We start from the raw sequence: 15,845 nt of genomic DNA on the forward strand, positions 1-15,845 counted from the left end.
GGCTTTTAACAACACACTTTTATTTTTGAGGATAACTTAAAAATGTTGTGTGGTGTAAAATTTTTAACTGCATAGAAAATACACGTCTCAATCAAAGTTAGCACGTTTTCGAATTAAAAAAATTGTTAATTATGTAAAATAGAAACTAATTTAAATATTTATTTTGTTTTTTGATGTGGATTTTGTAATTAAGTGAACATTTAAATTAGAGTTATTAAAATATTATAGAAAATGGAAGGAGATACTCCAATAAAAGTTGATAAATGGGATCATAATGCCGTAAGAATTGCATTGGACGATGCTGCTAAAAAGGTATACAAATATTGAAATGATTTATTTAAGGAAATTTTCAATTTAGTTTATTTTTTAAAAGTTTAAAGATTTCGGCTGTAATACATTTACTCAAAAATTTTCATGTGTAGTTAATTATTTATTTGTGATAACTGCATAAACTGGACTGAATGGATCAAGGCAATGCAATGAATCAATTGGTTTAAATCCTAACAAACTTGGAATTTATGTGTTCCAAGCAATCCTGTTTACGTATTTTATAGGTACCAGCCAGTCTGGAAAGTAGGGCAGTTTTCGACGAGATATCATGCGTGCAAGCGTAAAAAATGTTGTAACCGCGCGTGCACGCGTACCACTATTGTAGTGTTTTACTTAAATTTGGCTTAAAAATCCAGGGCGTCAGTATTGCGCATGCACAAATTTTTTTTAAAACCAGGCGCGCAAAACGTTAATTTCGGGCATGCATTTTTTTTACCCAAAAAAAAATTCTTGTGCATGCACGCCACCCTACTTTCCACACTGGGGTACCAGTGGTTAGCAGATTATTAAAAAATTTTAACATGCAATTTGAAAATCTTAAATGATTTGCACTAACCCCTGTAAGATTTTAAGTCAGGGTTACATAATTTGCAAAAAGCCGAGGATTCAAAATTGTATTTATTTATTTTTTTTTTTAATTTTAGCTCATATAATAATCATATTTTCAGGCGGTTTTGGATCTTGGTTACGAGGAAAACTTTCGTTTAGTTGACAATCGATTGATTATTTGTACAACTGCTGTTTTGTTTGCGTTATTTGCTTTATTATGGGACTTTCTACATCCATTTCCAGATTCAAGACCAGTTTTAATTATTTGTGTGGTAAGATGTGGTCAGAGATTTTTTTTCTATGTTTATCTTTTCCATTTTTAATTTTAAATATTTATATATATATATATACACAGAATTTTGTTTAAAAATCATTTTTGATATGCAACACTTGCCACACCACATGAGGTCGTGGGTTCGATCCCCACTGCTCTCATGCTGTGGGTTACTCTATGTTTGGGTTGTGCAGTTGGCCTTCCCACATCGAGGATAAAAATATATAAAATAAAAATTTTAATAAACTTCTTAAATTGTAACATTTTTTATTTTTTAGTGTTGTTATTTTATCCTAATGGGAGTCTTAACATTGTACGCCAACTTTTGTGAGAAGAATATATTTCTTGTTGCACACCAAAAAGACCCAGTTGGTACCGAACCTGATATCGTCTGGACTTTATCCTCAAATTTTGCCCGGTAAAACTTCAGTTTTTTGTCGACTCAAAAATTAACTTTTTATATAATTAATTTTTAAATATTTGTTAATTGAATTTTAGATATGAAAGTGATTACCATCTAACTATATCAGTTACTGATGGTACAGAAAATCGCTCCGCAACTTTCATTAAATGTGTTGGAGACGTTATCGACCAAAATGGAGTGCTATTATATGATATCTATGAGCCAATGGTTAAAGAATTGCATAATTCGATCGCAACAGGCAAAAAACATAATTAACAATTTTTGTGTTAGGTGACAGATAAGAAAAAAAATTTACTTTACCAAAAAACAACAAAACTAGTATTTAGGCAGTTTTAAGTAGTATGGGTGCAATATATTAGTTTAAACATAGAATATGTAATATTTTGACTAAAACTACACAAAATTAATGTTCCTTTTTTAGCTGATCTGTTATTGTCATCATTTTTATTAAACCATTTTGTATTTTTACTGTAATTTATGCCCCTTAGATTTAAAATTAAAAAGAGACAGTTGGATACAAATATTTTTTTAAGTGTTTTTGTGTTATTGTGACATAGCTTTAAACGTGGACTTCGTGGTTTAAAATTTTTTGAGTAAAAAAATCACAGATTATGGAAATGTGGCTTGAATTTAGTAAAGATTTAAGATATTATTTCATTTATTTTTTTAATAATTAGGATTTTTAAAGGATTTTACCTTAGTTTTTTTTATAACCTTTCAACTTTTTAAAAATTATTTAAAGCATTAACATACTAAGGTTATATTTTTAAACTAAACACACTAACTGCACAACATTTTATTTATTTTCGACATAGCTATAGATCAGAAATTAATATAACCGCGTTAAACAAAAGTTTACATATATTGTGAAAGCCAACAACACAAAATATTGGTTAAGACAGAAATCAAATCCTTTTTTAATAATCAGATGTTTTTTTAGTAATTAATTTAATTTCAAAGGTCCATTTTATTCCATAGCATCAGTATAAATTGGTAATCCACTAACAAATGAATTAAGTTTGCTTTCAAATAAAGAACTTTCTATCGGTTCATTAAGCTTTGCAATTGGGTTGCGGACGATAAATTCAACATAAATCTAAAAACAAAATAAAGAACAGTTAGCAAAAAAATTACTTTAATTTAATTATAATTTATTTTTAACTTGTTTTTTATTTTAACAACTAATTTAGCATAAAAACAATGCTTACAGAATTATGAATTTTTTTCAATGTTTCGCGCATACTACCAACTCCTATATCTGTCATTAGAACATATTTAGTTCCAGTAGGTGATTCGTAAAAATGTAACTTGTAAGCACTGGTAGTGTAGCTTAAAAAACCTTCGGTGCTATCTTTAGGCGACATTTTTGAAACAAATGATTTTATCGAGTACAGCATCCCATACATCAGTTTGATTTCTTCGTCTTTTTTCATGCTTGACTTTTTGCGACGACACCACTCTTTGTTAAATAAGGAATTGCCATTTCGGTCGAAAATATGCAGCATATAAATCGTCATGATTGGGATTTTAAGTAGAATTTACAATTTTTTGGAAGATGTTATTTTGAAATGGAATTTTTTTAAAAATAAGTTTTTTGGGGGAGGATAAAAATTATTGGCCTCCGCGAAGCGCTAAAACCAAATGAAGAACGGAACCTCCAACGATTTTATAATCAAGAGCAGTTTTGTCGTCGTTCATTTGTTTCCCGCTAAAAATGAGTCGCTGCTGGGGAGGAGGGATACCTTCCTTCTCCTCAACTCGCTCTTTGATTCTCTCGACTTTGTCGTTGGCCTCAATGTCGATTTCAATTTCTTTGCCGGTTAAGGTTTTTACTTTAATAAGCATGCTTAAAATAAAACTTAAAAATCCCTAAATTTAAATAGTTATATACAATTAAATTTTTTAGTATATATATATATAAGTTAAGTAATATTGAGGTGTGTTCAGTTTTTTTTCTTTTGCATATTTTTTAAATAGATCTTATATTAATAAATAAATGAACTTAAAAAAAAATTCAACGTTTAAATTTTTAAGATGAATTACAAAAACTAAATTAGCATTGGCATATTGGACAAATGTACAAATTTTTAATACAATAAATAAATATAACAATATAACAAAAATATATATAATTACTAGTTAAAAAAGTAAATGCATTTATTTTTAAAAGAAATCGTCTTCGTTAAATTTTTCTCAACAAATTTTTTCCAATCACTTCACCATAAAGGGAATTGACGAAATCGCCACCAAAATATGTTAAAAACGTGTTTCCATTATCAAATTTTATCAATTTTTGCAATATTTATATAGCAGTAAAACAAAATTAAACTAGTTTTATTACATATTACATTAATTATCGTGTTATTTATACGTAACTTTTTGTAATAATAATGTTTTACTTTTTAAATATAAAAAAAATTAAGTTAAACTTAATCATACCGTCTAAGTTTTGTTGGAAACATTCGGTTTAAGGTAATTCTGTTTTATTGGACGAAGTTTTATGTAATGTTTGTTTTTGTATTTTAAACGTTGAAAGTTTGCGAAAACAACACGCAGAGGTAACAATGAACTTGTATTAAAATGCAAAAGTGTAGTATTTAATATACTGTCAAAATATTGTAGATAATAAAATTGTTATAGTAGTATACCAGCTAGAGTTTGCGTGTTAAACTAACGCCATACCAACAGCTTAATCTTCGCTTAAAATATGGAATGACGTCATAGAGATTAAAAATTATATGTTGATAATTTAATTATAGTTTTATCAAGAATGTTGGACTGTTGTGCGCAATAATGGCTTTCATAAATAAATCAAAGATTGTACATGACAAAAAACGTGAATAATTAAAAAATTTTTTACGTTTTTAGGTTTTTAAAAAAGTGACATAAAATTGCAGTTTGAATGTAAAACACCTAAAATAACCAAATCCACAATGTCAAGTTCGACAACTTCACTGTCGATAGTGAAAGAGTTACGAAGATTGGCTCAGAATCCGGCTCACAGAGAATATTTGTTAAGGAACGATGTCAACTCGATTTTAATTTTTGTTGATCCAGACGAACATCCAGTTGAAGTGGTAAGGTTATTTAAAAGTTTATTATTTCTTGGTTTTTGTATGAGCAGCAGTTTTAACTTTTAAATGGTGTTTTTAAATTATTTCTATGTGTTTGAATTATTAGTGAAAATATTTATTTATTTGTTTAATTTTTTCCTGCCTCATTTTAATAGATGTTTTAAAATAATATTTGTATTTTTTTATGGTTGGAATTGAATAAATTTATTTTTGTTAACATTATTTTATGAAAATTAGGATAAAGGAGAGTTGCCATGTTCATTTTTATTAAATCTACATATATAAATAAAACCAAAATTAATTAACTTTAATGCTATTTTGTGAGTAACAATTTTATGATTTTGACAAATATTGCATGGAATTAGTTAGCTTGTTACTTTAAAATTATTTGGCAGTTGTCTCACTTTATTTACAGAAGTCAATTTTTTTTATGAAAAGCATATATTGTGTAATTGATTTAATATAGAGGTGTGTAGTAGGCGTTAATATGTAAATATTACAATATACAAACATAAAATATAGCTTTCTTAAGAATTGTTCATTATTGACATTAGACAGTACTACTTTGTTTAATACAAAAAATATTTTTTTTAAAATAAAATTGGTATTATCTATAAAATATGCAATAAAAATAGTTTTTATTATGAATAATAAAATTCTATGATTGTATTGATTTTTGGAATGCAGTATTGTTTAGTTTTTTTTAAATATCCGGTAGAGTTCAATTTTATTTAACAAAACACTGTAGTATATAAACTAATAATTCTATTGATTTTTAAGCCATATAATTAAAAAAATTTATTGATAATGTTTACAATTTCTAACCACATTATTTATTTTAAGGTTACCGAAGCAATAAATGCTTTACTATGCTTAGCAGAAGAAGCATGTGAAAGTCACTTGAGAAGAAGATCTATGAGAAGTACACTGGGTCTCATGGAACTCATGAAAAAAATCGAAGACAGGTTATTTTAATTTATTTTTAGTTTTTTTAAGCATAATATTTTACAATTTTTAGTTATTTAATTGAAGTGTGTATGTATAAATTTAAATTAAATATGTTTTAGCGTTAAAGTATTATTAGTAGGCTCACTATCTTAACTTTAATTTTTTTTTAATTTTTGATGTTAAAAAATGTATATATTTTTAAATATTTTTAGAGAGGGCTATGCGATAGATTGTAAAGCAATAGCAATAAAAATTCAACATTTATTAAATACCGGAAGAGTTACAACTATATCTTCACCAGCTGCTGGTTTGTGAAACAAATTTTTATTTCAGTTTTTAACAATATATTTTTATTTTATCGCTTGATTTTATATTTTTTATGTTTTTTTAGAAAGTGGTGTAGTAACTAGGGCAGGCGGGGCACGCGCAAAACGAAATAAAGAATCTTACAAATTTTTGGGTGGGAACAAAAAAGCAAAGATTATAACCCTACAAATTGAAGGCCTATGTGACCAGGTATATATAAACCTTCATTAAATATTCATTAACAAATTTAGGTTATATATAAAAAATAAAACAGAATTAAAAAAAAAAAATTTTTGAAAAATTTCACAAGTTGTTTTTTTTTCATAGGAACACAGGCAGTTATGTATAGACCAACTGGTTAAAGTCAAAGGTGTCATCTCTCTTACTTTTAACATGAATTTACAGAGATGTACAATTCGCGCTAAATCGGAACTAACAGCTGAGGTTAGTTATATTTTCAATAAATTATTTTCTCTAAAATTTTGATCTAACTTATTAGTTATAAGCTGATATTAACCTATCTGACTATTTTTTATGCCAGGAGTATTTTGTTAGTTAGGCTATAAAATGTTACCCCCGATATATATTTATGGTATAGCTTTAATTATTAGATGCAAATGTACTTGCATTACTTCTTATCAATTATTTATAAATGTTACCTGCAAATTTAATTAAAAAATCAAATTTTAAATAAACACATAACAATTTAAAAAAATAATATTTAGTAAAAAATAAGATAATTTAGTGTCAATAAATATTTAGTTTACTAAATAAAAGTATTTTTTTAGACAAAATTAAATAAAATTGTAATTTCACAGATATTAGCTGGAGCTATAAATGCTACTAAAAGTATGGAGGCAAGCCAGGTATTAAAAAATGAAGAAGGAGCTGAAGTTATTGTTCCATTACATAATAAACTACCTGGTATATAGAATTTTTTTTTTGAATAGCATTTTGATAGACTTTTAATTATTAAATTAAAAAATTTGTAACTGAAACTGAGTGATAACCTGCCCTCTGGTCTTCATTTTAAGTGTTGTAATATGATCACAACTCTTACCTAAAATTTGCCTGCAATAATTTACTCATGCACCACAAATGGCAGTTTTATTTATGAATAGGCAGTTTTATTTATGAAGGCGTTTATGAATAGCTCAAAACATGTCATAACAGCACACCCTTCCCCAATAAAAAATATAAAACCTATCATCTGAAGGTGATATGAAAAAAAAAAAAAAAAAACTGAAACTGTTACTGAAAATAAAGGTGTTTTTATTCTTGTTTGTTTTTTTACTATTTAGACACCAGTGATTCGGACCTTCCTTCTTACCTAGAAGAAGAAACTTTAGAATCTCCCCAAAAAGAGGATAAAGCAATAGCTAGAAACGATTCTGCCGGAGTATCGGGTTCATTCGGAAATTCGTGGTTTGGAAGTATGCTAAATGCAGTTAATAAAAACCTTTATTGGTGACGAGGAAGAATAATCCAAAAAAAGATAATCAATAAATTTTTATTTTGATTTTTTGGAAAAAATGGTAAAAATAGATTTCCGAATTTGGAATTTATTTTTCTGAATTCTAGTGACAGTACAAATTTTAAATTGCTTTTAAGAGAAAATCCCAGAAATATTGTTCAGAAGTGTTAACTAGAGTTTAGACCAGAGTTTTATTTTTTGCAAAGTTTTTTTTAAATTTTGGCCAAGACCTATTCATTTGGTCTTTATAATTTAATAACCTATTTCGTGTTTGTATTTTTCACACTAAAAACCTTTTTTAAATCTAAACCAAAAACATTACATTTTTTTCTGTATCCAAAGCCTCACTTTTGATATGAATATTAAACTATTAGAAAATTGCATTTATATTGCATTAAAAAACTTATGTTCAAATTTTCAAATTCTTTTGGGATTTTATTAGGTTATTTTTAAAATATTGTAAAAAAATTCGCATTTCTAATCATAAACCTTTGACCATGGCATTTTATGATTGCAATATTCATGCTATGTATACTAAGAAATAGGTTTTTTGTTGTATAGTAAGTATTTTAACACTAATTCTAGATGTATAACTTATTTACATAAAGTTTAAAAAAAATTGCAAAATATTAATTTATAATTCGTTAAATATTTCAGTTTGTTGTTTTGATAATATTAATTTTCATAGCCCCTTAAAAATAATGCTTAATTTTATATGCCATTAGCATATTTTAATTTACAATATTTTTGTAATAATTAAGTATGTTTTTGTTTTCAAATATTTAAATTTGTTGTTCAAATATTTTTGCTGGTTTTCTTAGCTCTACTTAAGGTGCTGTTATTCTTACTCTTAAATAAAAAGAAAACGGTTAAATAAATATTTTAAAATTTTCAAAACCAAAAAATTCATACAATTTTTTTCCACAAAATGATATCTGTATTTGTTATTTATGCTACTGGATATATGTCAGTTATTCGTAATGCCAATTTTATTGCATGTTTAAGCATGTGGTTATTTTTTTAATGTGTTTTTCATGAAAATTTTCATATTTTAATAAATTTGTCGTAAAATAATTTTGGGTTGTCCTTAGTGTAAGAAATTAATGTAAAATAAATTGACTTACTTTTTTTCCCCAAAAACAGCGATTTTCGGCATTTTCTACTAGGGTATATATAGCCTTGGTGTTTTTGCTAAATTTGGTCGAAAATGAAGAAAATATATTTTGTCATTTTTTTTGCAAAATAGGCACTAACAGTCTACTATAAGCCATCCTAACTTTTTAAACTTGTTTTTAACAATTTAAAAATCACGTTTTTATTAAAAAATAAAATATGAAAAAAGGCGACTCTCTTGCACCATCTTGCAGAAAAAAAATCATATTAAAATTAAAAAAAATAACTTAGGGCATTTTGGGGCAAAAAAAATTATTTTAACTAATATAAGTCAGTTTACAATTTGCGCCAAAATAAACCTCTTATAAATCATGTTTTTGTTGGAATTTGGTCAAAATATTTTTTTTCAAATTAGCGGTTTTTAGCATTTTTTACAAGGATATAGTCGAAATCTGACCAAAAATCAAAATTAACATTTTTTCAGAATAACAATCGTTATCACGTTTTAATTCTAATATCATAAAATTTTTTTTATATTCGTTATATGCATTTCAGCTTAGATTTTGTAGCTCATACATTTTCAAAAGTTTATTAGTTGTAACGTAACACTTTAACAATATTGAAAATTTTTATTTGTAAGCGAATGTCAACATTAGGACCCGATCTTGGATTTGCAAACACCTTAACAAGTTCGCCACTGCAACTGTTTCAACATCATTGCAATTTTGCGTACGTATTTACAAAAAAAAAATTGTTAAAGAATAAGCCTTAATTGCAATAAAAGAATAAGCTTTAATTGCAAAAAAGTCAAGGCACATTTAATAAAATATTTAAATTTGAGTTTTGAAATTTTGCAAAATGTTAATAAATTTGTCATAACTTTATTAATTATTAATATTTTTTGCTAATTTTTTAAAAATACGTTGTTTAGATCAATTGGGTTCCAATGGTACTACTTAAATTTGAATTGAAATTTTCATCTTTTTTGAGATTTTTTTTTCATGGTAGCAAAATAAGGTCAAGGGGGGCGCTATAGGCAATATGAAATATACCTCTAACTTTTGTTTTTTAGAATATTTTGGTAAAATGTTATATTTTGAATGTTAGTTAGGTCAAGGCACATCTAATAAAATATTTAAATTTGAGTTTTGAAATTTTGCAAAATATTAATAAATTTGTCATAACTTTATTATGGTTCAAAATCTTAGATTTCGAAACATATTGTTATTGTCATTATATTTATTATGGTTCGAAATCTTAGATTTCGAAACATATTGTTATTGTCAGTGTATTTATTATTATGGTTCGAAATCTTAGATTTCGAAACATATTGTTATTGTCATTATACTTATTATTATTATTATTAATTTTTTTTTTTTTATTCTTTCTAGTCCCAATTTTGAAAGAAGATATCTTTAGTTCCTTAGAATTTAAAAATCTGAAATTTTAGTATGTTGTTTATTATCAGATTATGTTTTCATTCTCCTATTTACAACATTTAATTATCACTAATTACTAATTAATAAGTGTTTATTTATTAAAATTTAAAGGTTGTTATTAATTTTTCAAATCTTTGTCAATTGTATATCATGATATTAGTAACTCAAAAAATTGTTATTGTCAGTGTATTTATTATTATTATGGTTCGAAATCTTAGATTTCGAAACATATTGTTATTGTCATTATTATTATTATTATTATTAATCTTTTCCAGTGTCTTATAAGCTGTAAATTTTGAGTTAACATAACTTTTTTTTGTAAACATTTACAGTTTTGAAATTTTAGTATGTTGTTTATTATCAGATTGTGTTTTCATTCTCCTATTTACAACATTTTATTTTCACTAATTACTAATTAATAGGTGTTTATTTATTAAAATTTAAAGTTTGTTATTTATTTTTTAAATCTTGGCCATTTGTATATCATGATATCGGTAACTCAAAAATCAAATAAAATTTTGATTTTTATCACTAATTACTAATTAATAGGTGTTTATTTATTAAAATTTAAAGATTGTTATTCATTTTTTAAATCTTGGCCAATTTGTATATCATGATATTGGTAACTTAAAAATGAATTAAAATTTTAATTTTGATCACTAATTACTAATTAATAGGTGTTTATTTATTAAAATTTAAAGATTGTTATTTATTTTTTAAATCTTGGCCATTTGTATATCATGATATTAGTAACTCAAAAATGAATTAAAATTTTAATTTTTATCACTAATTACTTATTAACAGATGTTTATTTATTAAAATTTAAAGATTGTTATTGCTTTTTTAAATCTTGGTCTATTGTATATCATGATAGCAGTAACTCAAAAATAGATAAAAAATTTAATTTTTGTTTGTTTATTATATTTAAATTATTGTTTATTTATTTAAAATTAAAGTTCGACATTAAGTATTTAAAATTTGATATAATGTATTTTATAATATAAGGAGTTAAAAAACATATTTAAAAAATATTTTTTGTTTATTTATCATAGGTAAATGCTTGTTTATTTATTAAAATTCAAAAATCAATTTTAGGAATTTAAAACTTAGTTTAATGTGTATCCTGATATTAACAACTTAAAACTTGGTTAAAATATTAATTTTTGTATGTATATAATATTTAAATGCTTGTTTGTTTACTAAAAATCAAATATATGTAATATTTTTAGATAATTTTTATGTAAACCTTTTTTAATTTTAAAAATTTATGTTAAAAATAATCAAATAATTTCGAACCATATTTTATTTATCAAATAAACTTAGTTATTGTTTTTATTCTTTCTAGTCAGAATTTTGAAAGACGATAACTTCTGTTCTTTAAAACTAAAAGTTCTAAATTTTTAGTATGTTTGTTATTATCCCAACGAATCGCAAACCTCCTATTTACGACATTTAATTATCACTAATTACTAATTAATAGGTGTTTGTTTATTAAAATTTAAAGGTTGTTATTAATTTTTTAAATCTTGGTCAATTGTATATTATGATATTACTAACTCAAAAATAAATTAAAATTTTAATTTTTATCACTAATTACTTAATAATAGGTGTTTGTTTATTAAAATTTAAAGGTTGTTATTAATTTTTTAAATTTTTGTCAATTGTATATCATGATATTAGTAACTCAAAAACGAATTTAATTTTTGTCACTAATTACTAATTAATAGGTGTTTGTTTATTTAAATTTAAAGATTGTTATTAGGTTTTTAAATTTTGGTCGGTTTTATTTTATAATATTTATAATTCGAAAATGAATTAAAAAATAATTCTTGTTTGTTTTTTATATTTAAATGCTGGTTTGTTCATTAAAAATAAGTTCGACATTAAGCATTAAAAATTTGGTATGATGTATTTTATAATATAAGTAATTAAAAAACATATTAGAAAAATAATTTTCGTTTATTTATCATATTTAAAGGCTTGTTTATTTAATAAAAATCAATTTTAAGAATTTAAAATTTACTATAATTTATATCCTAATATCACCAACTTAAAACTGGGTTAAATATTAGTTTTTGTTTGTATTATATATATAAATGCTTGTTTGTTTATTAAAAATCAAAGGTTTGTAATATTCTTAGTTAATGTTTATGCATATCTTTTTTTATTTATAAAAATTTATGTTAAAAATAATCAAATATTTTTGAACCATATTTTATTTATCAAATAAATCTAGTTTTTTTTATTATTACAAGTGCTTACTTAAGCTATGTATAAAATTTTGCATCAATGAAAGGGTCATATGATCACGTGAACTAGCACACTAGTAAAAAAGTTTTAAAAAAATATTTTTTTTTTAAATCAAAAGATAACTATACCAATAAAACCGCACTGTTCTAACAGCCGTGCTTGCAAAAATTTTTTAGCAAACATTAATATTTCCGAGAGTTATGACAAATTTATGACATTGATTTTTAAATTTTTTTAGAACTGTTTTGGTATAACTAATGCTCAAGATAAAGAAATTTTCGAAAATAATTAAAAGAACAAAAAAACATTTTTTTAATTCGCGTACACTGAATTGTTCGCGCGACCTTTTGACCTAATTAAACCCAAAATAAAAATTACCTCAAACTTTTGTTTTATTGAAAATTTTCGCGAAATGTTTTATCTTGAATGTTAGTTAGGCCAATGCGCGACTAATAAAATACAAAATTTTAGGTTTTGAGATTTTATAAATTTTTAATAAAAGTTTCATAACTTTTATGATTATTAATATTTTCGAAAAATATTTTGTAAACACGGTAATTGGACCTGTGCGGTTCTAACACAACAATTATTTTTCAATTTAAAATTTTTTATTTTTTTTTAAAAAATTTGTATGCAATATCATTGGCCAAAAATATCACGTGACCTAATTAAACCCAAAATAAAAATTACCTCAAACTTTTGTTTTACTGAAAATTTTTGCGAAATGTTTTATCTTGAATGTTAGTTAGGCCAATGCGCGACTAATAAAATACAAAATTTTAGGTTTTGAGATTTTATAAATTTTTAATAAAAGTGTCATAACTTTTATGAATATTATTATTTTTGAAAAATATTTTGTAAACACGGAAATTAGACCTGTGCGGTTCTAACACAACAACTATTTTTCAATTTAAAATTTTTTATTTTTTTTTTTAAATTTGTATGCAATATCATTGGCCAAAAATATCACGTGACCTAATTAAACCCAAAATAAAAATTATCTCAAACTTTTGTTCTACTCAAAATTTTTGCAAAATGTTTTATCTTGAATGTTAATTAGGCCAATGCGCGGCTAATTAAATATAAAATTTTAGATTTTGAGATTTCATAAATTTTTAATAAAAGTTTCATAACTTTTATGAATAATAATATTTTCGAAAAATATTTTGTAAACACGGTAATTGGACCTGTGCGATTCTAACACAACAATTATTTTTCGATTTAAAATTTTTTATTTTTTAAAAAAAAATTTGTATGCAATATCATTGGCCAAAAATATCACGTGACCTAATTAAACCCAAAATAAAAATTATCTCAAACTTTTGTTTTACTGAAAATTTTCGCGAAATGTTTTATCTTGAATGTTAGTTAGGCCAATGCGCGTCTAATAAAATACAAAATTTTAGGTTTTGAGATTTTATAAATTTTTAACAAAAGTTTCATAATTTTTATGAATATTAATATTTTCGAAAAATATTTTGTAAACACGGTAATTGGACGTGTGCGATTCTAACACAACAATTATTTTTCAATTTAAAATTTTTTATTTTTTTTTTTAAATTTGTATGCAATATCATTGGCCAAAAATATCACGTGACCTAATTAAACCCAAAATAAAAATTATCTCAAACTTTTGTTCTACTCAAAATTTTTGCAAAATGTTTTATCTTGAATGTTAATTAGGCCAATGCGCGCCTAAATAAATATAAAATTTCAGATTTTGAGATTTCATAAATTTTTAATAAAAGTTTCATAACTTTTATGAATATTAATATTTTCGAAAAATATTTTGTAAACACGGTAATTGGACCTGTGCGATTCTAACACAACAATTATTTTTCGATTTAAAATTTTTTATTTTTAAAAAAAAAAATTGTATGCAATATCATTGGCCAAAAATATCACGTGACCTAATTAAACCCAAAATAAAAATTACCTCAAACTTTTGTTTTACTGAAAATTTTCGCGAAATGTTTTATCTTGAATGTTAGTTAGGCCAATGCGCGTCTAATAAAATACAAAATTTTAGGTTTTGAGATTTCATAAATTTTTAATAAAAGTTTCATAACTTTTATGAATATTAATATTTTCGAAAAATATTATGTAAACACGGTAATTGGACCTATGCGGTTCTAACACAACAATTATTTTTCGATTTAAAATTTTTATTTTTTTTTAAAAAATTTGTATGCAATATCATTGGCCAAAAATATCACGTGACCTAATGAAAACCAAAATAAAAATTACCTCAAACTTTTGTTTTACTGAAAATTTTCGCGAAATGTTTTATCTTGAATGTTAGTTAGGCCAATGCGCGTCTAATAAAATATAAAATTTTAGGTTTTGAGATTTCATAAATTTTTAATAAAAGTATCATAACTTTTATGAATATTAATATTTTCGAAAAATATTTTGTAAACACGGTAATTGGACCTGTGCGGTTCTAACACAACAATTATTTTTCGATTTAAAATTTTTAATTTTTTTTCAAAAAATTTGTATGCAATATCATTGGCCAAAAATATCACGTGACCTAATTAAACCCAAAATAAAAATTACCTCGTACTTTTGTTTTACTTAAAATTTTCACGAAATGTTTTATCTTGAATGTTAGTTAGGCGAATGCGAGTCTAATAAAATACAAAATTTTAGGTTTTGAGATTTCATAAATTTTTAATAAAAGTATCATAACTTTTATGAATATTAATATTTTCGAAAAATATTTTGTAAACACGGTAATTGGACCTGTGCGGTTCTAACACAACAATTATTTTTCGATTTAAAATTTTTCATTTTTTTTCAAAAAATTTGTATGCAATATCATTGGCCAAAAATATCACGTGACCTAATGAAACCCAAAATAAAAATTACCTCAAACTTTTGTTTTACTGAAAATTTTCGCGAAATGTTTTATCTTGAATGTTAGTTAGGCCAATGCGCATGTAATAAAATACAAAATTTTAGGCTTTGAGATTTCATAAATTTTTAATAAAAGTTTTTTAACTTTTATGAATATTAGTATTTTCGAAAAATATTTTGTAAACACGGTAATTGGACCTGTGCGGTTCTAACACAACAATTATTTTTTGATTTAAAATTTTTTATTTAAAAAAAAAAAATTTGTATGCAATATCATTGGCCAAAAATATCACGTGACCTAATGAAAACCAAAATAAAAATTACCTCAAACTTTTGTTTTACTGAAAATTTTCGCGAAATGTTTTATCTTAAATGTTAGTTAGGCGAATGCGCGACTAATAAAATACAAAATTTTAGGTTTTGAGATTTTATAAATCTTTAATAAAATTTTCATAACTTTTATGAATATTAATATTTTTGAAAAATATTATGTAAACACGGAAATTAGACCTGTGCGGTTCTAACACAACAATTATTTTTCAATTTAAAATTTTTTATTTTTTTTTTTTAAATTTGTATGCAATATCATTGGCCAAAAATATCACGTGACCTAATTAAACCCAAAATAAAAATTATCTCAAACTTTTGTTCTACTCAAAATTTTTGCAAAATGTTTTATCTTGAATGTTAATTAGGCCAATGCGCGCCTAAATAAATATAAAATTTCAGATTTTGAGATTTCATAAATTTTTAATAAAAGTTTCATAACTTTTATGAATATTAATATTTTCGAAAAATATTTTGT

At 24.3% G+C, this 15,845-nt stretch overlaps 3 protein-coding genes across 3 annotated transcripts; 2 read left to right on the forward strand and 1 right to left on the reverse strand.

Annotated features, from left to right (window-relative positions):
- Nucleotides 1-156: 156 nt before the first annotated feature.
- On the forward strand, nucleotides 157-2,189 carry LOC145750308 (signal peptidase complex subunit 2-like). Its single transcript, XM_082566306.1, has 4 exons — nucleotides 157-312; nucleotides 999-1,151; nucleotides 1,432-1,571; nucleotides 1,652-2,189. The coding sequence occupies exons 1-4, from the start codon at nucleotides 232-234 to the stop codon at nucleotides 1,830-1,832; spliced, it is 555 nt and encodes a 184-aa protein (XP_082422432.1). The 5' UTR covers nucleotides 157-231; the 3' UTR covers nucleotides 1,833-2,189.
- Nucleotides 2,190-2,362: 173 nt separating this feature from the next.
- Nucleotides 2,363-3,232, reverse strand: LOC145749533 (trafficking protein particle complex subunit 1-like). Its single transcript, XM_082565322.1, has 2 exons — nucleotides 2,786-3,232; nucleotides 2,363-2,673 (listed from the first exon to the last, which is right to left on the reverse strand). The coding sequence occupies exons 1-2, from the start codon at nucleotides 3,092-3,094 to the stop codon at nucleotides 2,545-2,547; spliced, it is 438 nt and encodes a 145-aa protein (XP_082421448.1). The 5' UTR covers nucleotides 3,095-3,232; the 3' UTR covers nucleotides 2,363-2,544.
- A 1,197-nt stretch (nucleotides 3,233-4,429) lies between these two features.
- LOC145750426 (armadillo repeat-containing protein 1-like) lies at nucleotides 4,430-7,884 on the forward strand. The gene is made up of 7 exons (XM_082566464.1): nucleotides 4,430-4,654; nucleotides 5,495-5,616; nucleotides 5,812-5,906; nucleotides 5,991-6,115; nucleotides 6,233-6,349; nucleotides 6,724-6,829; nucleotides 7,207-7,884. Exons 1-7 carry the CDS (start codon nucleotides 4,511-4,513, stop codon nucleotides 7,374-7,376), a joined length of 879 nt encoding a protein of 292 aa, XP_082422590.1. The 5' UTR covers nucleotides 4,430-4,510; the 3' UTR covers nucleotides 7,377-7,884.
- The last annotated feature ends 7,961 nt before the right edge of the window (nucleotides 7,885-15,845 follow it).

This window comes from Corella eumyota, chromosome 4, assembly GCF_963082875.1.
Source record: "Corella eumyota chromosome 4, kaCorEumy4.1, whole genome shotgun sequence".
Lineage (NCBI taxonomy): Eukaryota > Metazoa > Chordata > Ascidiacea > Phlebobranchia > Corellidae > Corella > Corella eumyota.